The sequence below is a fragment of the Bos indicus genome, chromosome 21 (assembly GCF_029378745.1).
Source record: "Bos indicus isolate NIAB-ARS_2022 breed Sahiwal x Tharparkar chromosome 21, NIAB-ARS_B.indTharparkar_mat_pri_1.0, whole genome shotgun sequence".
NCBI lineage: Eukaryota > Metazoa > Chordata > Mammalia > Artiodactyla > Bovidae > Bos > Bos indicus.
Window position 1 is genome coordinate 67221139 of NC_091780.1, and position 23303 is coordinate 67244441.

At 45.8% G+C, this 23303-nt stretch overlaps 1 protein-coding gene across 7 annotated transcripts in view; it reads left to right on the top strand.

Annotated features, from left to right (window-relative positions):
* TECPR2 (tectonin beta-propeller repeat containing 2) overlaps positions 1–23303 on the top strand; it is a 101154-nt gene that overhangs the window by 17912 nt on the left and 59939 nt on the right. For all 7 annotated transcript variants that reach the window (XR_011562732.1, XM_070775770.1, XM_070775769.1 and 4 more), the window contains exons 3-5: positions 15595–15723; positions 16122–16253; positions 22188–22345. Coding sequence is in view for 6 of the 7 variants with exons in the window: in XM_070775770.1 (XP_070631871.1) it covers positions 15595–15723; positions 16122–16253; positions 22188–22345 (419 nt within the window). In the remaining variant the exon portion in view is untranslated. The remainder of the gene's footprint in view (positions 1–15594; positions 15724–16121; positions 16254–22187; positions 22346–23303) is intronic.

Consider the following 23303-nt stretch of genomic DNA (forward strand, 5'->3'; position numbering starts at 1 on the left):
CTGTGCACAGCGCCATAAGAAAGCATATTTTACTGGGCCCAAATCCACACTTGGCAACTCTGAGTATCAAAAGTGTTTTTGAATACCCATTGGGTATAGAATAGAAGCATATTGTGGAGAATCACAAAGGAAATAGAAAATAAAACTTCTCGTTTTGGAGAGAACAGAGAATTTGGATTTAGAATATTAGGGTTTAAAAACAAAGTTAAGTATCTGTATGTAAAACACATAGGAGAGGATCTGGAGGAATACCTCCAAGCTGTTCATTATGACGACAGAGGGACTGAGAGTGAGGGCAGGAAGGAGAAGGGAGGTATCTTTCTTTTTTTTTTTTTACTTTATTATTTTTTATTTTAAATATTGCAGACTTATTAGGATTTGGACAATAAGTGTGTATTCATCTGTTACTTGTGTAAACACAACAGAGGTTTGTTTTGAGCTTTGACTGTCAGTCATTAGTTGTGTGAGCTGAGGATGAACTAAGTATTCATGTCATTGTTCCTGTAATTTTCGGCTTTAGAGCTGGGGGTCTTGGAATCATTTGGTACAATCCCTGTATTTTACAGATAAAGAAACAGTGAGATTCCTGCCCCAAGCCACATAGCTGGTGGCCTAACCATTTTGCTGTCTTCCCATGTGAGAAGGCAGGGCTTGCATAAAAGTCTGGATTTAGAGCACAGTGGAAACAGATCAATTAAGAGTTTCTTTGGAATTTCCTAGTGACAATTGGGAGGTGCATCAGCTAGGTTTTTTTTTGTTTGTTTAAAATTTTGGCCACACTGAGGCATATGGGATCTTAGTTTCCCAACCAGGGTTCAAACCCATGCCCCTCTGCAGTGGAAGTGCACGGCCTTAACCACTGGACCGTGAGGGAAGTCCCTCAACTAGTTTAGTTTAGGGAATGTCTAAGACTTGATGGGAAGGTAAATACAAATTAGTTTTGTTGTTGTTGTTCAGTTGCCCGGTTGTGTCTGACTCTTTGTGACCCCATAGACTGCAACACGCCAGACCTCTGTATCCCTCACCATCTCCAGAAGTTTGCCCAAGTTCATGTCTGTCGCATCAGTGATGCCATCCAGCCATCTCATCCTCTGATGCCCTCTTCTCCTTCTGCCCTCAATCTTTCCCAGCATTAGGGAATTTTCCAATGAATCAGCTGATCGTATCAGATGACCAAATGACTGGAGTTTCAACTTCAGCATCAATCCTTCCATTGAGTGTTCAGGGTTGACTTCCCTTACGATTGACTGGTTTGATCTTGCATTGCCCGGGACTCTCAGGAGTCTTCTCCAGCACCACAGTTCAAAGGCATCAATTCTTGGGCGCTCCGCCTTCTTTACGGTCCAGCTCTCCCAACTGTGTGTGACCACTGGGAAGACCATAGCCTGGACTGTACGGGCCTTTGTCAGCAGGGTAGTGTCTCTGCTTTTCAGCACACTGTCTAGGTTTGTCATAGCTTTCCTGCCAAGAAGCAAACATCTTCTGATTCCATGGCTGCAGTCACCATGCAAAGTGATTTTAGAGCCCAAGAGGAGGAAGTCTGTCACTGCTTCCACATTTCCTCTCTCTGCTTGACGTGAAGTAATGGGGCCAGATGCCATGACCTTAGTTTTTTAATACTCAGTTTTAAGCCGGCTCGTTTACTCCTCCTGCACCCTCTTCAAGAAGCTCCTTAGTTCCTCTTCGCTTCCTGCCTCACTGGTAGAGAGAGGGGCAGACCACCCCGGTGTACTCACCATGAGAACCTCATAGCTGTATAAAAGGGCAAAAATTAGTTTACCCTCTAATCAATCCATATGTGGCATGCACGGGTGAAAGATTAGGTTTTTAAATGAAGTTATTTTCCAAAAGAAGAAAGCAGATCTCTTATATGATAAAGTCTGAGGTGTTTTCAAGGATAATGCTTTTAGAAACCTTTTTTCTTACGCAAGTTAGTGGGAGAGGGCAGATGGAGACACAGGAAATGCTTCCTTGCTAAGTGCAAAAGCATGAAGGAAATGCTGTGAGGACCTAATTAAGTACAGAAGTGTTATAAACCTGTTGCTAAATATATGGGTGTGACACACATAAGAAGAGACCAGAAAGTCCAAAAGATAAGCTGACCTGTGTTTCTGTTTTTTTGCTTTGAAATTAAATGTGATTTCTCCTTAGCACCTAGCACGTTGTTGAAATTTCATAGATTTGCCTTCAAAACTGTCTTTGCGTTAAGCCTAACTGTGCAAGTTCTCATTTCTGCAACTTTTCCGTACTGGTCTCCTGGTGAATTTATTCAGTAAGTGTTTATTGAGTATTTACCTTGTGCCAGCCCATTTTAGGACTTGGAAATGCAGTGGAGAGCACACCAGCTCTAACGCGGAGAGCAAAAAATGAGTGCAAGAAGGCCACGTGGCTGGGTGGGGAGCAGTGCTAGGGGAAGCGGGAGGGGAGTTGCCAGCAGGAGTGGCTGCTGACTGAGCAGGTGACAGGTGAACACAGACCTCCAGAGAGTGAACAGCTCACCAGGAGGAGCTTCCTGGTGGCGGGTCCAGGTGGAAGGAAGGGGAGCCCTGGGCATGTGAGGGAACGTTATGAATGGCTCATTGACTGATGCCTGTTTTATTTTTTAAAGTGATGCAGAAATGAGAGCTTTTGAATCACCATGTCAGCCAGAGGTGTGTGTATCTAATGCCTTCCGTGTCCTGATGGAAGTCATAACTCTTAGAGTTGTTGCTGAGTAACAAGAGTTATAAGGCTTTGGTGATTAAGACAGTGTGGTATTACTACAAAAATAGATAAAGAGGTCATTGGAACAGACTAGAGAAGCCAGAAAATCTGCATGTATATGAACACAAAGTGATAATACAAAGATTTTCTGGTAAATGATGTCAGCAGTTGGACAAGAATATAGGGGTGGAAGTGAAACTTGATCCCACCTCACTTTGTACGGCTATTTTGTCTTAGCACTTCAAAGGTACTGTGCCATTGTCTTGACTGCTGAGACTTCTGCTGGAGGTCTAATTGTTTTCCTGTAGGTAATCTGCCTTCTCTGTCCTTAAGATCATCCCTAATGATAGAGTCTCAGGCCCCTGCGACTTCCTTCAAACCTAGTAGACCTTTCCTACTCCAATTTGCCTCAAGGAAATTGTTCCAGAAGAAGATGCCTTGGTTTAACTTTTACATCATTAAAAAGTTGTATGAATATTGAAACTTTGGTTTCAGTTAAACTGTGGTTTATTAAACTGTGGTTCTTTGCTAGCAAAGAAGAATAGTGAAACACTTCTTATGAATTTAGTGAGTTTATATATGTTTGAGTCTTCTTAAACATTTCTGAGTAGTTCAGATCTGTTGGTTGCTTGATGTGCTAGCAGTTTCTATGAAGGTTCAGCTTTGACACAGCAAAAGCAGCTCCTAAAGAAAGCCTTGTCAAACGTCACAGCTTCCTTGAGCTTGCTCACAAAGAACACTTTTTCCCTGGTGTTTTTTGTTTTGTGTATAAAGGGAAAAGTGCCTGCCAAGGAGCCTAAGAAACTTGGCTAAGACCTATTGGTGAAGTGATTGTCCAGAAAACCACTGCTGGTTTCTTGCAAATCAGAGGTTTTTCTCTTAAGCTAATTACTAGATTTCTGTTTGAGGAAGTTAAGTTGCCACTTAGAGGCAACAAGAAGTGTCCCTACTCCCCTCCCTGGAAGCTGGAAAGGAGGGAAATAGAAGAGTTACACACATAATAGATAAGCTCTTCGGAGGACAGTCTCCTTAAAGAGACAGAAGAGTGGCTCCCAGGCCAGAACAGGGCAGAACTGTTTTCATTTCAAAAGGACGAGTATATGAGAGAGGAGAGGGCCGGCAGGCTGCTGTGTGATTCGGGAAACTAAACGTTGGGCTGAACCGGGCTTTGCTGGAGGTGGGGGTAGCGATTCCCTGAGGGCTGTGATGCCCTTGGTGTGGCTGGCACTGAGGCTTACTGAGGTTTCCTCAGAAGTTGCCCCATGCTTGCTGAGCAGCTTTTGAACTAGAACTTGCTGCCCACCTACATCGGCCAGTGGGGGCAGAGTGCCGGTTGTTCCTACATGAGCCTTCTGGTTTGTGCAAGCATTCGTTCGCTGTGAAATAATCATACATTGGCTTTGGGGTTCAGCTCCGTGTGAGTTGGTGATCACAAAACAGCCCTCCTGGGCTGATGAACAGCAGGACACGGAACGGATTGAATACTCGGATCGGGAAGCTTGAGGGCAGATCCTTCGGGTGCCCATTCACCAGTGTGGATCTGTGTCTTAGGCACTTGTATACACTTCTGTGTGTAAACAAACAAGCATGAAAGCTCTGAATAAGAGCATGGGAGTGATGGATCCCAGTTCCACAGCGGTGGTCTGATACAGCAATGCAGTCAGGTGTGGGGGGGTGTGGGGCATAGAGGGCTTCGAAGGTGCTCTTGGTGATGAGTGGGGACTCCACAGGTGCTCACTTTGTGATGGCTCTTCTAGCTGTGTGATCACGTGTGTCAGTTCAGTGCAGTCGCTGAGTCGCGTCTGACTCTCTGCAATCCCATGGACTGCAGCATGCCAGGCCTCCCTGTCCGTCACCAACTCCTGGAGCTTGCTTAAACTCATGTGCATCGAGTCAGTGATGCCATCCAGGCATCTCATCCTCTGTCATCCCCTTCTCCTCCTGCCTTCAGTCTTTCCCAGCATCAGGGAAATGAGTCAGTTCTTCGCATCAGGTGGCCAAAGTATTGGAGCTTCAGCTTCAGCATCAGTCCTTCCAATTAATATTCAGGACTGATTTCCTTTAGGATGGACTGGTTGGATCTCCTTGCAGTCCAAGGGACTCTCAAGAGTCTTCTCTAGCACCCCAATTCAAAAGCATCAATTCTTTGGTGCTCAGCTTTCTTTATAGTCCAACTCTCACATCCATACATGACTAGTGGAAAAACCATAGCTTTGACTAGATGGACCTTTATTGGCAAATTAATGTCTCTGTTTTTTAATATGTTGTCTAGGTAGGTCATAGCTTTTCTTCCAAGGAAAAAGTGTCTTTTAATTTCATGGCTGCAGTCACCATCTGCAGTGATTTTGGAGCCCAAGAAAATAGTCTGTCACTGTTTCCATTGCTTCCCTACCTATTTGCCATGAAGTGATGGGACCACTGGAGAAGGGAATGGCAAACCACTTCAGTATTCTTGCCTTGAGAACCCCATGAACAGTATGAAAAGGCAAAAAGATAGGACACTGAAAGATGAACTCTCCAGGTCGGTAGATGCCAATATGCTACTGGAGATCAGTGGAGAACTAACTCCAAAAAGAATGAAGAGACGGAGCCAAAGCAAAAACAACACCCAGTTGTGGATGTGACTGGTGATGGAAATAAAGTCCAATGCCGTAAAGAGCAATATTGCATAGGAACCTGGAATGTTAAGTCCATGAATCAAGGCAAATTGGAAGTGGTCAAACAGGAGATGGTAAGAGTGAATGTCAACATTTTAGGAATCAGCAAACTAAAATGGACTGGAATTCGTGAATTTAACTCAGATGACCATTACATCTACTACTGTGGGCAAGAATCCCTTAGAAGAAATGGAGTAGCCATCATAGTCAACAAGAGTCCGAAATGCAGTACTTGGATGTGATCTCAAAAATGACAGAATGATCTCTTTTCATTTCCAAGGCAAACCATGCAGTATCACAATAATCCAAGTCTATGCCCCGGCCAGTAATGCTGAAAAAGTTGAAGTTGAACAGTTCTATGAAGACCTACAAGGCCTTCTAGAACTAATACCCCCAAAAGATGTCCTTTTCATTATAGGGGACTGGAATGCAAAAGTAGGAAGTCAAGAAACACCTGGAGTAACAGGCAAAGTTGGCCTTGGAGTACAGAATGAAGCAGGGCAAAGGCTCATAGAGTTTTGCCAAGAGAATACACTGGTCATAGCAAACACCCTCTTCCAGCAACACAAGAGAAGACTTTATACATGGACATCACCAGATGGTCAACACTGAAATCAGACTGATTATATTCTTTGCAGCCAAAGATGGAGAAGCTTTATACAGTCAGCAAAAACAAGACCGGGAGCTGACCATGGTTCAAATCATGAACTCCTTGTTGCCAAATTCAGACTTACATTGAAGAAAGTAGGAAAAACCACTAGACTGTTCAGGTATGACCTAAATCAAATCCCTTACGATTTTACAGTGGAAGTGAGAAATAGATTCAAGGAATTAGATCTGATAGAGTGCCTGAAGAACTATGGATGGAGGTTCGTGACATTGTACCGGAGGCAGGAATCAAGACCATCCCCTATAAAAAGAAATGCAAAAAGGCAAAATGGCTATCTGAGGAGGCCTTACAAATAGCTGTGAAAAGAAGAGAAGTGAAAGGCAAAGGAGAAAAGAAAAGATATACCCATTTGAATGCAGAGTTCCAAAGAATAGCAAAGAGAGATAAAGCCTTCCTCAGTGATCAGTGCAAAGAAATAGAGGGAAACAATAGAATGGGGAAGACTAGAGATCTCTTCAAGAAAATTAGAGATACCAAAGGAACATTTCATGCAAAGATGGGCACAAGAAAGGACAGAAATGGTATGGACCTAAGAGAAGCAGAAGATATTAAAAAGAGGTGGCAAGAATACACAGAAGAACTATATAAAAAAGATCTTCACGACCCAGATAATCACAATGATATGATCACTCACCTAGAGCCAGACATCCTGGAATGCGAAGTCAAGCGGGCCTTAGGAAGCATCACTACAAACAAAGCTAGGGGAGATGATGGAATTCCAGTTGAGCTGTTTCAAATCCTAAAAGAAGATGCTGTGAAAGTGCTGCACTCAGTATGCTAGCAAATTTGAAAAACTCAGCAGTGGCCACAGGACTGGAAAAGGTCAGTTTTCATTCCAATTCCAAAGAAAGGCAATGCCAAAGAATACTCAAACTACCTCACAATTGCACTCGTCTCACACGCTTGCAAAGTAATGCTCAAAATTCTCCAAGCGAGGCTTCAACAGTACGTGAACCATGAACTTCCAGATGTTCAAGCTGGATTTAGAAAAGGCAGAAGAACCAGAGATCAAATTGCCAACATCCACTGGATCATCAAAAGACCAGGAGAGTTCCAGAAAAACATCTACTTCTGCTTTATTGACTATGCCAAAGCCTTTGACTGTGTGGATCACAACAAACTGTGGAAAATTCTTAAAGAGTTGGGAATACCAGACCACCTGACCTGCCTCTTGAGAAATCTGTATGCAGGTCAGGAAGCAACAGTTAGAACAGGACGTGAAACAACAGACTGGTTCCAAATCGGGAAAGGAGTATGTTAAGGCTGTATATTGTCACCCTGCTTATTTAACTTATATGCAGAGTACATCATGAGAAACGCTGGGCTGGATGAAGCACAAGCTGGAATCAAGATTGCCAGGAGAAATATCAATAACTTCAGATATGCAGAAGACACCACCCTTATGGCAGAAAACAAGAACTAAAGAGCCTATTGAAAGTGAAAGAGGAGAGTGAAAAAGTTGGCTTAAAACTCAACACCTAGAAAACTAAGAGAATGGCATCTGGTCCCATCACTTCATGGGAAATAGATGGGGAAACAGTGGAAACAGTGGCAGACTTTATTTTTGGGGGCTCCAGAGTCACTGCAGATGGTGACTACAGCCGTGAAATTAAAAGATGCTTGCTCCTTGGAAGAAAAGTTATGACCAACCTAGACAGCATATTAAAAAGCAGAGACATTACTTTGCCAACAAAGGTCCGTCTAGTCAAGGCTATGGTTTTTCCAGTAGTCACATGTGGTTGTGAGAGTTGGACTATAAAGAAAGCTGAGTGCCAAAGAACTGATGCTTTTGAACTGTGGTGTTGGAGAAGACTTGAGAGTCACTTGGACTGCAAGTGGATTCAACTAGTCCATTCTTAAGGAAAGCAGTCCTAAATATTCATTGGAAGGATTGATACTGAAGCTGAAACTGCAAAATCTTGGTCACCTCATGTGAAGAACTGACTGATTGGAAAAGACCCCGATGCTGGGAAAGATTTAAGGCAGGAGAAGGGGACAACAGAGGATGAGATGGTTGGATGACATCACTGACTCAGTGGACATGAGTTTGGGTGAACTCCAGGAGTTGGTGATGGACAGGGAGGCCTGGCATGCTGAGGTTCATGGGGTCACAAAGAGTTGAACACGACTGAGGGACAACTGAACTGAACTGAACTGATGGAATCAAATGCCATGATCTTAGTTTTTTGAGTTTTAAGCCAGCTTTTTTATTCTCCTTTTTTACTTTCATCAAGAGGCTCTTTCATTCCTCTTCGCTTTCTGCTGTAAGGGTGGTGTCATGTATATGTCATGTATATTGTCTTGCATTTATGATCGTATTTCACTGTTTCAGAAAATGAAAAATAACCATGCCACGAGACACTTGATGTGCAGCTGACTGCACCCCGAAGGCAGCAACCTTGCCAGCCCATGCCTCTCCTGAGCGTGTCGGAGCTAGCCGTGTCCCTCTGGGACTGTGAGACCCCCGAAAGCGGCACCTTTGTGTCCCCACAACAAGCACAGTGAAGCCACCAGTAAACACTTAACTGCTTAACCCTAGTTCATCTCATTTTAAACTAGCAATTCTTTTATATAGGCTACTTGATATTATTAAGGTCTATCTCATTTGTAGACTCGTATGAAACAGTACTAGATCGGTATCTTAATGCTCTTAGTGTGGTAAAAATCCCATTATTAAATAATGTATTAAATGAAGGATTGATTTTATGAAGTAGATGTATTGCTAAAGATTATAATATTAACAGTGGATTTGAGCCTTGAGTGTTTGGGTATCTTAAAAGAGGTTTTGTATATCAATGCAGTCATGAAAAATAATCTTTAAGTATATTCTCTCTCTAAAGTAGAATTGTTGGCAATGTCTTTGTTTTTAAAGAGGGACTCACAATAAATATTTTTTTTTAATCTTTATTTATTTTTTTAATTTTATTTTATTTTTAAACTTTACAATATTGTATTAGTTTTGCCAAATATCGAAATGAATCCACCACAGGTATACCCGCGTTCCCCATCCTGAACCCTCCTCCCTCCTCCCTCCCCTACCCTCACTCTGGGTCGTCCCAGTGCACCAGCCCCAAGCATCCAGTACCGTGCATCGAACCTGGACTGGCGACTCGTTTCATACATGATATTATACATGTTTCAATGCTATTCTCCCAAATACTTTTTTAAAATTGTTTTTTGTTTTAATTTATCTTCTTGGCTGTGCTGGGGTCTTCACTGCTTTGTGTGGGCTTTCCCTAGTTGCGGTAAACCAGAGCTTTTCTTTGTTGCAGGATGTGGGCTTCTCACTGCAGTGGCTTCTCTTGTTGCAGAGCACGGGCTCAGTAGTCGTGGCCCGCGGGCTCTAGAGCATGGGCTCAGTAGTTGTGGCGCACGGGCTTAGTTGCTCTGTGGCACGTGGAATTTTCCCAGGCTGGGGATCAAGCTTTGTGTCCCCTGCCTTGGCAAGCAGATCCCTGTCCTCTGCACCGCCAGGGAAGTCTGTTAATGTCTTTGAACTCTGTGTGTGGCTTGGTGGTAACCTGACTTCTTTCCCGCCATGGGGATGGATGGTGTATTGAGACCCCCGAAGCCACCACTGTGCTCATTCCATGGCACACATCCTCCTGGCTGCTCCCAGGCTGTTCCTCCTTCAGGGTCATAGCCTGCATTGTGATCTGACAATTCTTCCTGCCTTCTCCAGCTGCATCCCTTTTTCCCTCACAGATTTTTGTTTTCACAGTAAGTGCCTTGAGTGTCTGATTCTATCCTCAGGGGCTGCTCTCTGTGCACACAGACTAATGCAATAGTATAGTTCTGTCTTCCAAGACTTCTGCAGCCAATTTGTTCTGTCAAATACTGTGAGAAGAGTGTTGAAATCTACAAAATAACAGTGTGCGTGGTTTATCTTTCTCCACTCTTAGTTTCAACTTGTCTGTGCCTTTAAATCTATAGTGCATTTCATGTTGATAGCGTAAATTTAGGTCTTACTTTTTTAATCCAGTTTAACAGTCTCTACCTTCTAATTGGCATATTTAGGCCACTTATATTTAATGTCCTTCTTGAGGTGGTTTAAGTCAGGGTTTCTCAACCTGACATTATTGACCTTTGGCCTAGGGGTGTTGTCCTTTGTGTTGTAGAGTGTTTAGCAACATCCCTGGCTTTAAACTGCATTTTATCATGATAGCCTGTTTTAAAATCTTGCTGTACTTTAGTTGAGATTTTTTTGTGTCTATATTCACGGAAGGTTATGTCTTTATCTGGCCTTTCTCATTATGCGTGTGACAATTTGGTATTTTCATTCTACATTTAACTACTCAAGTTGGACATATTATATTTTATAATCACTGTTTGGATTTCCTCACAGTTTTATCGGCATCTTCACTTGCCATCCCTTGTTACATTTTGGTTTCCTTTGCAACCAATTTTCCTTCTTGCTGGAGTGTGTCCTGTAGTAGTTCTTGGGTTGAAGTCTTTGGGTGGTACTTCAAAGTACAAAATCAAGTACTCTTGATGTTTTGTTCGTCTGAGTGTCTGCCTTTGTTTGTTTGTTGCCATGCCACATGGCTTGCAAGGATCTTAGTTCTTTGACCAGGAATTGAACCCAGGCCATGGTAAAAGTGCTGAGTCTTAACCACTGGACCGCCAGAGAATTCCTGTGTCTCTGTCTTTAAATTGTTTAGAAAGACATACTGTTCAAGGCTATCAGTTCTGTCTCTTAGCACTTTGAGGATGATACTCTACAGTCTCCAGGACTCCTTTGTTGAGACATCTTTTATTAATAATTATTCATATTTAGTTATTTGCCTCTTTTCTCTGACATATGAATATCTCCTCATTGCTTTTGAGGTTTTATTGTTTGAAAGACATGTGTGTGTGCATTTCTTTTCATGAATCTTGTTCAAGGCTTGTACTCCTGAGGATACAGGCTTTTCCCTAGTTTTGGATAGCTTTTAGCCTTATCTCTGAAGGCACTGCCCTCTCTAATCCTATTTTCTTTTCTTCTGGAATCCCAATTAGATGTAGGTTGGATTTTTGTATTCTATCCTCTGTGACTCTCAACTTCTCTTTCTTAATTTATATCTTTGCTGCACAGATCTGTCATCTAATTCAGTGATTTTTCTTTCAGCTGTGACTAATCTTTTAATCCACCACTAAGATTTTAAATTCTTTTGATTCTTTTTCATGTATATTTAATTATTTCTGATAGTGGTTTGCTCTTATGTTTCAATTTCCTTTATAGTCCTTGAAAATTTTAAAGACTTTTTTGTTATTGAAGTATAGTTGATTTATCGTGTTTCATGTGTATAGCAAAGTGATTCAGTTACACTTTTTCAGATTCTTTTTCACTGTAGGTTATTACAAGATAGTTCCCTGTGCTATATAGTATACCGGGGTCCAGCCCCGGTAGGACCCAGGGATTCCCTCAGGAGGACGGCATCGGCGATAAGGATAGTAAAAGGGGAGAGAAAGGGGCTTGATCTACCTTGGTTTACACAGAAAGCCAATAAAGTCCGTGACACCAGACTTGCCCTGTTCACGGAGGCCACAGGCGCCCTCTCAGTGGGGTGAAGACGCAGAGCACCCTTGCCCTGAAGACACTGGGCGCCTTCCCAATTGAGTCTTAGAAGCCCGGGCAGATAAGTGAACTCAGGGAGCCCCTGTGCTCCAAGTAGTCATCCTGAAGGAAGAACAGAGAGAGAAAAGGAGGGAAAAGAAAAAAAGAATGACACGGGGAGACCAAGCTCTGATGAAGCCAGGTCCGTAGCTGTATTTTCAAAAGGAGCTTTTACACCCTAAGTTGTACATAGAGGATAATAGCGGGTAGAGAATCGTGCAAGGTCAGCAGTCCTGGACCCTTATTGAGACCAGGCTTTCTTTCTGCAGACTTACCATATACAAAGGCTTTAGGTGATTTACATCATCTTCTGGCCAGAAGGCCTGTTAACATTTTTCTTCTGATAAAGCTTAGTCAACCAGAAAAACTTATTTTCTCCAAAGGTGATTTTTCTGAAGTTTGGCGCCACTGCCTGAAAGCACTAGATAGAGTTGTATTCCTGTAGGGCAAAAGGTGCAGTGGGGGATAACAAGGAAAGAATTTATTAACTCAAGGGTCTAGGGTTGTTAACATTAAGGTTACTACTTATATTTCTATATACCAACTATATTAATACACTCCCAGGGACACAGTGGGTAAGGGATATGGGAACTTGGCAGCAAGCATTAGTTCAACAATGAAATCCTCTACCAGTTCTATTCTAATATTTTTTAACTCCCCTAGAAGCTCTGCATTGTTAAAATATGCCAGCTTCCCGTGCCTCTCGTGGTTGGGAGGCTGTGAACAATCACACGCGTAGCTGTAGGAGTCCGGATAAACCTGTCAGGCAAGTTAGAAAGCTATCTGAGGGATTTGAATTGGAACACTCCTATTATGCCCAGGAGACTTATTAACTAGAGCTCTAAGTTGATGTCCTTCAGAAAAAGGTGGTCAGGAATAGCCCCCTGTTAATGTCAGAGGAGTTGGTGAAAGTCATAAAGTAGTAAGACAGACAGATTCTGGTTTTGGGATAGATGCTCAAGCAGGTCCAAGGGGTCCCTCGAGTCCTGATTCGCCTTTGCCTTCAGGTCCTCTCTGCATGACCTTTGTCATGGGTGGGATCTCCCATGCTGGCTCCCGGCAACAGGTCTCTATTTTTTATTTTATATGTAGTAGTGTATATCTGCTAATTCAAAATTTCCAATTTATCCTTCCCCTTAAGCATATTTCCATTACAGTTCTGGTTCTTCTTAGTCTACATGAAAGTACTTGAGTTGGGATGAGGGGTTGTCCAGTTCTGTTGGTGCTCTTTCGGTTGAGTCCTCTTCATGGGCCTGTTTCCCTGTGGTCATCTCTGGCTGTGAACTGTGTGGCTGATCCAAACACGTGTGAATCCTGAGGGGCCTGGGCCGAGACTGAGTCCCCAGAGGTGGGGTTTATGGTCACTCTGCCAGGCCCCTTGAAGCATTACAGACAAGGAAGCGTGTCAGAAGCTGCCTGCATGGAGCTGCTTTTGAGTGGGGAGGGAGAGTAACTTTAAACCCTGGTGCTGGATGGGGCAGGTTTGTGATTACAGATCCTTAGGAACTGCTCTTTTTATTCACTCCAGTCAGTGCCTGAGATACAAGGCTGAGTTCCTTGTCAGCTCCATTTGCCAGCAAATTGACTTTTCCCTAGTTTACACTTTCCCTGAGCGTTAGGTCTTCATGGGTTCTGGCTTTACGGGGAGGTCAGGTCCAGCTCCCTACCTCATCTGGCCCGAAGCCTTGTCCTCATTCCCCCTACTCACCTGAGAAAATCCCAGGTCTGGATGTTCACCAGTCACTGGGCAGCCTGTGGCTTCAGGGCTGGCTTCTGTCTGGTTTGACAGAAGGGCTCTCTTGGGTTTTGGCTCTTGTAGATTTTCTTTATAGAGGTCGGCTGAGCGTTTAATAAGTGCTTTATGTATCTTATTCAGCATTTCTAGGTGTTTGGAGGGCAGTGTTTTTCAGAACAGCTAGAGTGTTATCCTGTCAGAAGTTGAAACTTCATATTTTGTCTCTATCTGGAGTTAGTCGGGTATGATAGTCTGATTCTTTGGATGTTTTGGTTCTTACGTCAAGAATGATGACATGTATTAGTAATCATATTAAAGAATGTTAAGTCAAGCCTAGTACCTTGGTTTATTAAAAGCATGTTTACAGGCGTTGCAGTTTCCAGCCCATCTGTGCGATGATTTTTATTTTGAAGCCATTCATTCAGAAAAACTACACAGCTGTTCTGATTTTGTGCTATGACATGGCAAGATCTCCAATAAGTGATTTGGATTACTGATGGAGTAGCAGTTTTTGTAATTACAAATTCCCAGGAAAAATATTCTTTTTTATTTTGGGCATGCCGTGCAGTGTGCAAGATCTTAGTTCCCCAAACAAGGATCAGACCTGCACACCCTGCAGTGGAAGTGCAGAGTCGTAACCACCGGACCACCAGGGAGGCCCCGCTGGCATGTCAGACGATACACATCTAAGGCGTGTTGTGTGCCTTTCTCGCCTGCGAGCGGAGGTGGAGCCGTCCCTAACAGTCCCTGCCTTCCGCTCACCGTCCTGCTGCTCCTTGGCCGACCCTGCCTCCCACGTCCACAGCCATGGGTCTGCTGGAGCCCCGAGGCAGAGCAGGGCCTGGCCTCTGCAGTCACACTCAGGCAGAGTCCTGACTCGGTTCCCCTGGGCTATGTGACCTGAGACCAGTCTCACAGCCTTGGTATCACGAGGATAGCTCCATCTCCTATGCTCTTGGTGGTCTGAGGATCCCAGGAGGTAATGCCTGTGCAGTGCTGGCCAGGCGGCCTGGCGCAGGACACGTGCTTCTGAGAGGCCTGTGCCCTGTCCCTTGCTGCTGCCGGCATCCTCATCAGGCCTCACACTCGTCTTTCCTCCCTGGGGTTCTCCACCCTGGCGCCTGTGGAGTTGGCCACTTCTCTTGACTGGGTGCGAACTTGCTCCGCCTGAATGAGCGCAGAAAGCTCCCGGCTGGTCCTCCTGTCTGGGCCCACGCCTCCTTCCAGCCTGTTCCAGAGGGTGTCCCAGTAAGACTTCAGACTGGTATACTTGCAAAAGCAGGCATCTTCAAGGGCCCGCTTTTCCTTCCTGTCACTTAAGATCTAGCTCCCTTACCCCCTGTCATGCTCTGGCACCAGGCGTGTTTATAGCCTGAGCAGGGCCTGAAAGCGAGCTCTGGCGTGACCACCTCCGCTCGCTGGGGCGGTTCTCTGCGTGCATGTCTTGCTGCTGCGGCTCCGCTTTGAGAGGCCGGGCCCTCGCCCTGCTGTGTGTTAACCCAGCAGCTGACTCAGGATCCTGAAGGCGCAGGGTGCACTCGGGTTTGACAGATTGATTACCATGTAAATTACCGCATCAGGGTTCAAAACGGCCTATTGAAGATCTTGCCATTTGTCTTAGCAAGGTGGAAATGGTTGTGTAATTTTTTTGAATGAGTGGTTTCAAAATACAAAATGACTATTCAGGTGCGCTGGAAGCCTAAAGATCTGTATTCAGTGCTTGACATGTGCTTTTTACTAAACCAGTATAAGAAGCCTGCGTTAATGTTATTTAATGTGATTATTGATCTAAGAATCTAAACACACCAGGAATAAGTTTATGAAGCACTCTCAAGTGTGTTGTTGATCCTCCAGCACACCTGTGTGGCAGGTACACACCACGGATGACAGCTGGTGGGTGACTTGTCCATGTTGAGAGAGAAGGAAGCAGAGCTTGGGAGTGGGACAGCTCTCCTGATTCCAGACTCTGATTTCAGGGGGAACAATCTCTCTTGTCCAAGCTCCTTAGAATTCTCTTGAGAAGAGCTCAGTGGTTCACACTTGCCATTTCAAAAATAAAAAACCTGGAAAGAAAAAGATATAATTATCTCTCTGAACTATATTCATTTTCAATCAGGAGTATGTATAGGCTGCTGTGTGGTGAGGTTTTCCATTTCACTTGTAGGTGCTGTTTCACAGTTTGAAATCTGGCCCAGTGACAGGCCCATTTGATTTTAGATGTTTTCTCTTTCAGGGGAAAACAGAGTCCATCACGGTGGTGAAGCTGCTGAGCTGCTTCGATGACCTGGTAGCAGCAGGCACAGCCTCTGGGAGGGTTGCAGTTTTTCAGCTTGTATCCTCATTGCCAGGGAGAAATAAACAGGTAAGTGCCAACCATTTTAGCATTTCTTAATTTCTTGGCAAATTCCTCTCATCCTTTAAAATGAGAAGTCCTCATCTGCTGAGAAAATATTTGCTCAGAAAAGCCTAATTCTGTGCTCTTCATAGTCAGATAACATTTTTGTTGCTGGTAAGACACTTGGTGAAAAGCGCATATGGGTAATTTAAATTGCTTAATAGCCTCTGGCTCCTCTCCGTCAGTTTTCAAGGTAAATAGACAGATGGGCCCTTGTGCAGGGTTTTGCCTGGAAAGCAGCTTGGGAACACCAGTTACTCCACAAAACAGGAGGGGTTGCATACTGCCTCGTCCACACAGCTCTACATCTCACAGTGTCTCTCCTTTTCTTTTTCTTGCGTGTTATTTTTATCGTTTATTCATAGCTTCGGAGGTTTGACGTCACTGGCATTCACAAAAATAGCATAACAGCTCTGGCTTGGAGCCCCAATGGGATGAAACTGTTCTCTGGAGATGATAAAGGGAAAATCGTCTATTCTTCTCTGGATCTAGATCAGGTAAAATCATTTTCAGAAGTATTGTTGGTCTGATACTTGGAGAAATTATAGCTGGTCAGTTTGTTTTCTTGATCCTTGTCCCATTTTTTTCTGTCTGCGCCAGTCAGCTGGTGGGATCTCAGTTCCCCAAACAGGGATTGAACCCAGGTCTCGTGAGTGAAAGCCTGGAACCCTAACCTCCAGGTCCCCCGGAAATTCCCTGTCTCTCTTTCTGTCCTCAGTTGCTGTTTGCAGCATTTTCTTTCAGGGGCTCTCCTGACGCTTTGTGAGCTTCTACTTCTGTGTGTTAAGAGTTGGCCTTTGTTTCTACTCAAACATACGCTTTTCTCATTCTCCTGTTGTCTGTTGCTGCCACTTAGAAAAGAAGCCACTACCAAGCCTTATTCCTTGACAGTTTGTAGAGGAGGACATGAAACATTTCAAAGTCACGACAATTGTCAACTGAAAACTAAAAAGCACAACCTAAAAGTTGAGAATCTTTATTCGGTGGGCTTACTGAGGACTTAAGCCTGGGAGACAGTCTTAGGTAACTCTGAGGGATCCTTCCAAAGAGGTTGGGGAGGAACCAGGATCTACAGGAGCTTTGAAAGAACAAACCTGCTTGTTGAACATCAAGAAGTGTGCTAACTAAAGAAAAAAATCTCTCAAGTTAACAAATTTAGCACTTTTCTATGTGTGGGAAGATGCGAGAGTCTGGGCTCACTGAGATCACATTCCTTTGATGTGCCCCTTAACACTAGGGCCAGTGTCCCGTGCTTTTCAATCCTGAACCCCTCAGCCACATGTTGGGGGTGGCCCACAGTGGCTGCTGGCTTGATGCAGGGTAGCCTGTGTATCTCCACCCTGAGCTCCCTGAGGGTGCGCCCTGGGGTAGGGGAGAGGACAGCCCTGTGGCTGATGGCTGCCACCTCCCTTGTATACTGACATGGCAGGCAGCAGTCTTGGTCCACTCTGTGGACAGCGGTCAGAGTGGGTGGTGAGCTCACCCCAGCCAAATTTTGGTTGTGAGAGAGTGGTGGAGGAGGAGGAGGCTTGGTGGCAGCAGGGAGCCAGCTCCACCCCTGTGTTTGCTCATTAAACCTCTGGACAGAGCCCTAAGCCTCACATTCTGATCTTCAGTCAGTAGATAAGAAACCCAGGTTCCCAGGGGTCCAGGCACCAGGTGACGCCCAGCAGAGCTCAACTTCAAACCGAGGGTCTGCTTCTGTTGTGTGGGTGGCTTGAAGCCTGCCTGTGCTTTGTTTTGTCAGATGTCTGCCCGGTTGGAATTCTCTCCTTGGTGGTATGCTCCTTTCGTCTTCTTCTTTGTTTTGTAGCCATTTTTCCTAGTGCGTCCAGAAATTCAGCGATTACTAGCTGGGTAAATCTGAGTCCCTCTAATCCGAGACTGACCTGTCTATCACGAATATTCTGTTGCAGTGTTCTCAAACTGTTTGGTCCCAGGACCCCTTAACACTATACCTCTTAAAAAGAGGACTCCAGAGAGGTTGTGTTTGTATGGGTTAAGTTTTTGTATATTTTTGTGAAAAAAATACTACTGAGAATTCCCTGATGATCCAGTGGTTATGACTCCGGGCTCTCAATACAGAAGGCCCAGATTCAGTCCCTGGTTGGAAAATCCCACAAACTGCAAGGCGAGGCCAAAAACAAAACACGGAACATGGGACATGCCCGGTGGTCCAATAGTTAAGACTCCTCGCTTCCATGCTGGATGCCTGGGTTTGATCCCTGGTTGGGAAACTAAGATCCCACAATACCTTCCAGTGTGACAGAAAAAAAATAAAAAACTACTACTACTTTCAGGAGTAGCATCACTTTATGTTTTTGCAAATCTCTTTATTTATGCCTTAATAGAAGACAGCTGGATTCTGCATTCAGTCTGTCATAATACATTGTTTTGGTTGGGGTATATCAAGAAAATCTGGCCTCACACAGGTATGTGGTGGGAAATAGGAGTGTTTTAGTAGCCCTTCCAGAGAACTGTGTTATGTTCTTCTTTAATCACATGCCCAAATTGACTAACGGTAGTTTCTTTAAAGGTTGGTTACAACATGGAATCTGAAAGCATGTGGATGAATTTTTGTTGCTCTGTTACAATGAAATCCATTGGTCTGTCTTGCACTTTGAAGGGCTCCTTGACTCATTTTATTTGATTTTGTAATTCTGTAATTTTGTGTGTTGGTCACTTGGAAAATATTGACATATTGAGTGATGCTGCTGCTGCTGCTAAGTCGCTTCAGTTGTGTCCGACTCTGTGCGACCCCATAGACGGCAGCCCAGCAGGCTCCCCCTCCCTGGGATTCTCCAGGTAAGAACACTGGAGTGGGTTGCCATTTCCTTCTCCAATGCATGAAAGTGAAAAGTGAAAGTGAAGTCGCTCAGTCATGTCTGACTCTTCGCAACCCCATGGACTGCAGCCTACCAGGCTCCTCCGCCCATGGGATTTTCCAAGCAAGAGTACTGGAGTGGGGTGCCATTGCCTTCTCCGACAGAGTGATGCAGATCTTCCAAATGTTGATGCAGATCTTCCAAATGTTGATACATTTAATTTTATAATATAAAGCAAAAACTCCAAAATCACTGCAGATGGTGATTGCAGCCATGAAATTAAGACGCTTACTCCTTGGAAGGAAAGTTATGACCAACCTAGACAGCATATTAAGAAGCAGACACATTACTTTGTCAACAAAGGTCCATCTAGTCAAGGCTATGGTTTTTCCAGCGGTCATGTATGGATGTGAAAGTTGGACTATAAAGAAAGCTGAGTGCCAAAGAATTGATGCTTTTGAACTGTGGTGTTGGAGAAGACTCTTGAGAGTCCCTTGGATTGCAAGGAGATCCAACCAGTCCATCCTAAAGATCAGTCCTGGGTGTTCATTGGAAGGATTGATGTTGAAGCTGAAACTCCAATACTTTGGCCACCTCATGCGAAGAGCTGACTCATGTGAAAAGACCCTGATCCTGGGAAAGATTGAGGGCAGGAGGAGAAGGGGATGACAGAGGATGAGGTGGTTGGATGGCATCACCAACTCAATGGACATGGGTTTGGGTGGACTCCAGGAGTTGGTGATGGACAGGGAGGCCTGGCGTGCTGCGGTTCATGGGGTCACAAAGAGTTGGATACGACTGAGCGACTGAACTGAACTGAAAGCAAAAACAGCACCTTTGTTAACATCTCCATCATTCTGATGAGAAAGGTCTTGAGCTGTTGGGAATGTCAGGTTCACAAGAGTGGATACAGGTTTTCAGATTCTGATCTTCATTTGTGAAGATCAAGTCTTACTATCAGCAACAGATACCCTCACTTATTTTCCTTGAAGTGACAGATATGCTTTATTCCTTCTGAGAAAATGCCTGCCAAAGACCCAAGTTTGAATAATTCTAGTATTTCAAGTAAAAATGTATTTTGTGGGGAAAAAAAGTTCAGCTCCCAGCTCATACAGTCGTCCAAGTGCTCCTCCTCAAAAGAACCACAGGACTTCAGCCTCAGCCGGAGAGCTGTGTGCAGGCCCAGTGTCATCACAGAATAAAAAAACTGGTGTCTCCAAGGTCAAGAGTTGTTGGGATTGTTATTTTCCTGCATCAAAGACCTTCTGAAGGGAAATTTACGTTTTTGCTGCACATGTCCAGTGGCCGGGGGCACCATAACAGCTCCTGGAGTTTGGTGCCCTTCTCGCCTTGGGGTCCCTCCAACCCCGATCTTTCAGGAGCTCTACCCACCAGCAGTATGAACCACTGCTCCATGAAGAAGGCGGGCGAAACCTCATAATGAAAATGACTTTGACCTCAAGAAGTCCTAGGGGACCCTCAGGGACTGTGGGCCACACTTTGAGAACTGCTCTCCAGGAAAACTTGCTGTTAAGGTTTTCAGGGATCCCGTGTGTGCAGCTTCCTGCTGTCACTCCCACAGCATGGGTTGCACCATGGGAGCGTTGCTCATGCACATTAGGAAACGGAGGGAAAAGTCACGCAGAGAGCACTCTCCTTGTGTGTGCTGACCCTGCTCACAGCACCCATTGTCTCGCTGTGTCTCACTGTGAGCACTGTTCCCTGAACCCACGGTAGGCAAGGTGCGGGCTAAGAGGCTGGAAGAAAATGTGAGGAGCCGTAGGAACTGCAGACACGTTTATTCTCTCCTAGCTGGCACAGCAGACATAACCGCACACAATCCTTCAGGGCTTTTCCAGGCGAAGCTTGTTTATGCTCAACCAGAGCAAAAGTAGCCTGTGGCCAGGCGAGCGCCTTGTGACGCACACGCACAGTGCCTTAAGCCGTCTCGGCTGCTACACAGCTGCACAGCCACTGTTTACAGAACGTGGAACGGGAGAGCCTGACCGGTGCCATCTTGTTAATTTCCCCACACTTTGTTCCCAGCTTTATTGAGGTTCTGATCCGTTTTTAAAGACACAGGTGTTTCATGAGATTTGCAGAAAAGATGTATGGTTTTGCACAGTGAAACTCGCTCAGTCCTGTCTGACTCTTTGTGACCTCGTGGACTGTACAGTCCATGGAGTTCTCCAGGCCAGAATACTGGAGTGGGTAGCCTTTCCATTCTCTAGGGGATCTTCCCAACCCAGGGAGCGAACCCAGGTCTCCTGAATTGCAGGTGGATTCTTTACCAGCTGAGCCACAAGGGAGGCCCTTTGCACAGTACAATGCAATGAATTTGATTCCATTATGAGCTAAGTCAAAAGTTGAAAAACTACAGTTTGTGTAAGTAAAGGTGGGACGGAACTCTGGCCTCATGTCCATGATAGTGGAGGTAATAGGAGTTCCCCTGTCTCAGTCATGCTGGTGGTTACACACCGGTATGCATTTGTCGAAATTCATAGAATCATGTATCTAAAAAGGGTGACTTTTACTGTATGTAAATCTTACCAGCAAATCTGATGGCTACTCCCTTTTTCCCCACAAAGGTCTATGACGTTGCATCAGTATTTCTTACGCAGTTAAAGAAACAGGCTGTAGGAGAAGAGTGGCTTACAGGAGCGGATACTTGACCCAAAGACACATCATTTGTGTCAGCGATGAAGTGCCTCGCAAAGCTTTACTTGGCTCTTTAACATACTTAGTAACATTTTCATTTCTTTCTAACCTGTCTCTTCTGACCCTTTCAGTAGGCCAGGATATAATGTCCCCAGAATTACTTTGAACCCTTTGTGGAGGAGGTTGTGATGTGAACTTGATAGTTGTCACAATAGTTTTTTAGAAAGTCCCATTGTGTTCTGTTGGAATAAATAATATACATGGTGCTGCATATTTCTGCTTAGATCTTTATGGATTCTTCATTCTTTGCACCATGTTGCAGGGAAAGAGCAAATTAGCCAGGATGGCGGTGGCCATGGCCTCTCGCTCTCACCCCACGAGTTGTTAAATTCATGGTTTTGTGACAGCCGAGGTGGTTTGTAGCACTGTGCGCACCCAGTGACCTATATAAGCGCCATCTGAGAAACTCAAAGGAGCGGCGAGTCGAGGCGTGTTGAGTTGCATCGTCGTTGTTGCTGTTGCGTCAGCCGGTAGAGGGGGAAGTGTGTCTGCTTTGCTGCTGTGAATGACGGATGTCATGGTTCCTGTGGCTCTTCACATCTTCCGGCTTCCCTGCTCGTACCTCGCCTACCCTGGGTTCAGTGAACAGGGAGGTACAGAGTCACACATGTACTGAAAGCATTTTTAAAAATCATACAGAAGTTTTAAGCGTTTCTTGGCAACCTTGCTGTGGCCTGACCTAGATGGTAACCCTGACAGTTTTCTCACCAGTGAGGGCTTCTCCGGGTAGTATCATCGCGGTGGGTTGGCACTGAACCCGGTGAGGATGAGAGCCTTCATTTAAGGTAGACGTTGGCAGGAATGCAGACACAGGAGGGCCGCGGGCCAGTGCCGGGAGCTGGGGGCCCTGGAGCTGGCCCCGTGGGCCTCACGCGCCTCTCTCCGCAGGGCGTCTGCCAGTCGCACCTGGTGCTGGAGGAGCCGGCCTCCATCGTGCAGCTGGACTACAGCCAGAAGGTGCTGCTGGTCTCCACGCTGCAGCGGAGCCTGCTGTTCTACACCGAGGAGCGCTCTGTCCAGCAGGTCGGGACACAGCCGAGGAAAAGGTGAGCTGCGCTGGGGTCACAGCGCAAGGGACAGGGCTCCACGTGGGTCCCCAGCCCCCTGCCGCATCTCCTGCCAGCGTTTGCTCCTCGCAGACCGCCTCCTGCACAGCTTGGCTCAGAGGTCAGGGTCGGGTGGGCGTTCCGCCTCACCCCCTCCGTGAGCCACACCACTGTGGACGCAGGTGGCCGCAGCGCTACTGGCTGTGTCTCCCGCTGTGGAGCCTAGTGAGGGGTGCGGCAGGACGTGGGCTGTGGCCCGGGGTGGGCTGTCCTGAAGAAGCGGGGCCGGCCTGGACGGGGTCAGAGCTCCTGGCTGAGAGACAACCCCTTCTATGACCTGCTCCTGGTGGAAGAACAGCTGCAAGCAGGGTTGGTCCAGCCGCATCCCCGGTGGCTGGAGTTGGAGGAGTGCCAGGGGAAGGGACAGCGCTGTCTGCAGAGGCCGGGGGTCGGGGGACGGCCGGGGTCACGGGAGCTGGGAGAGGGTGGAGTGGAGGGTGGGGAGCAGACAGCCAAGAAGCCCGGGGGTGAACGAGCGTGGGGCTGGCGGTGCCAGCCTCTGGTCCTCTCAGCGTCCGTTATGCTGTGTCCAGGCTTTGCAGGAACACAGTGCAAGTTTATTCCTTTCTCTGTTGGCAGAACAGCCCATGGCTGTTCACACAGTCACATCTCCCCTCAGCTTCGCCTTTCCATGTTGAACACCCCCTTAATTCCATCGACAGTTGGTCTTCTTATAACGATCATCTCCCTTTTGGCTCCTGGGAAGCCCAGCAGGACCCGCTGCTTGGGCTTGGTGGTCCTGCAGACTTGGCCAGACTCTCCCTCTGCTGGAGTTGGAGGAGTGCCAGGGGAAGGGGCAGCGCTGTCTGCAGAGGCCGGGGGTGGGGGGATGGCAGGGGTCACGGGAGATGGGGGGGGTGGAGTGGAGGGTGGGGAGCAGACAGCCAAGAAGCCCTCC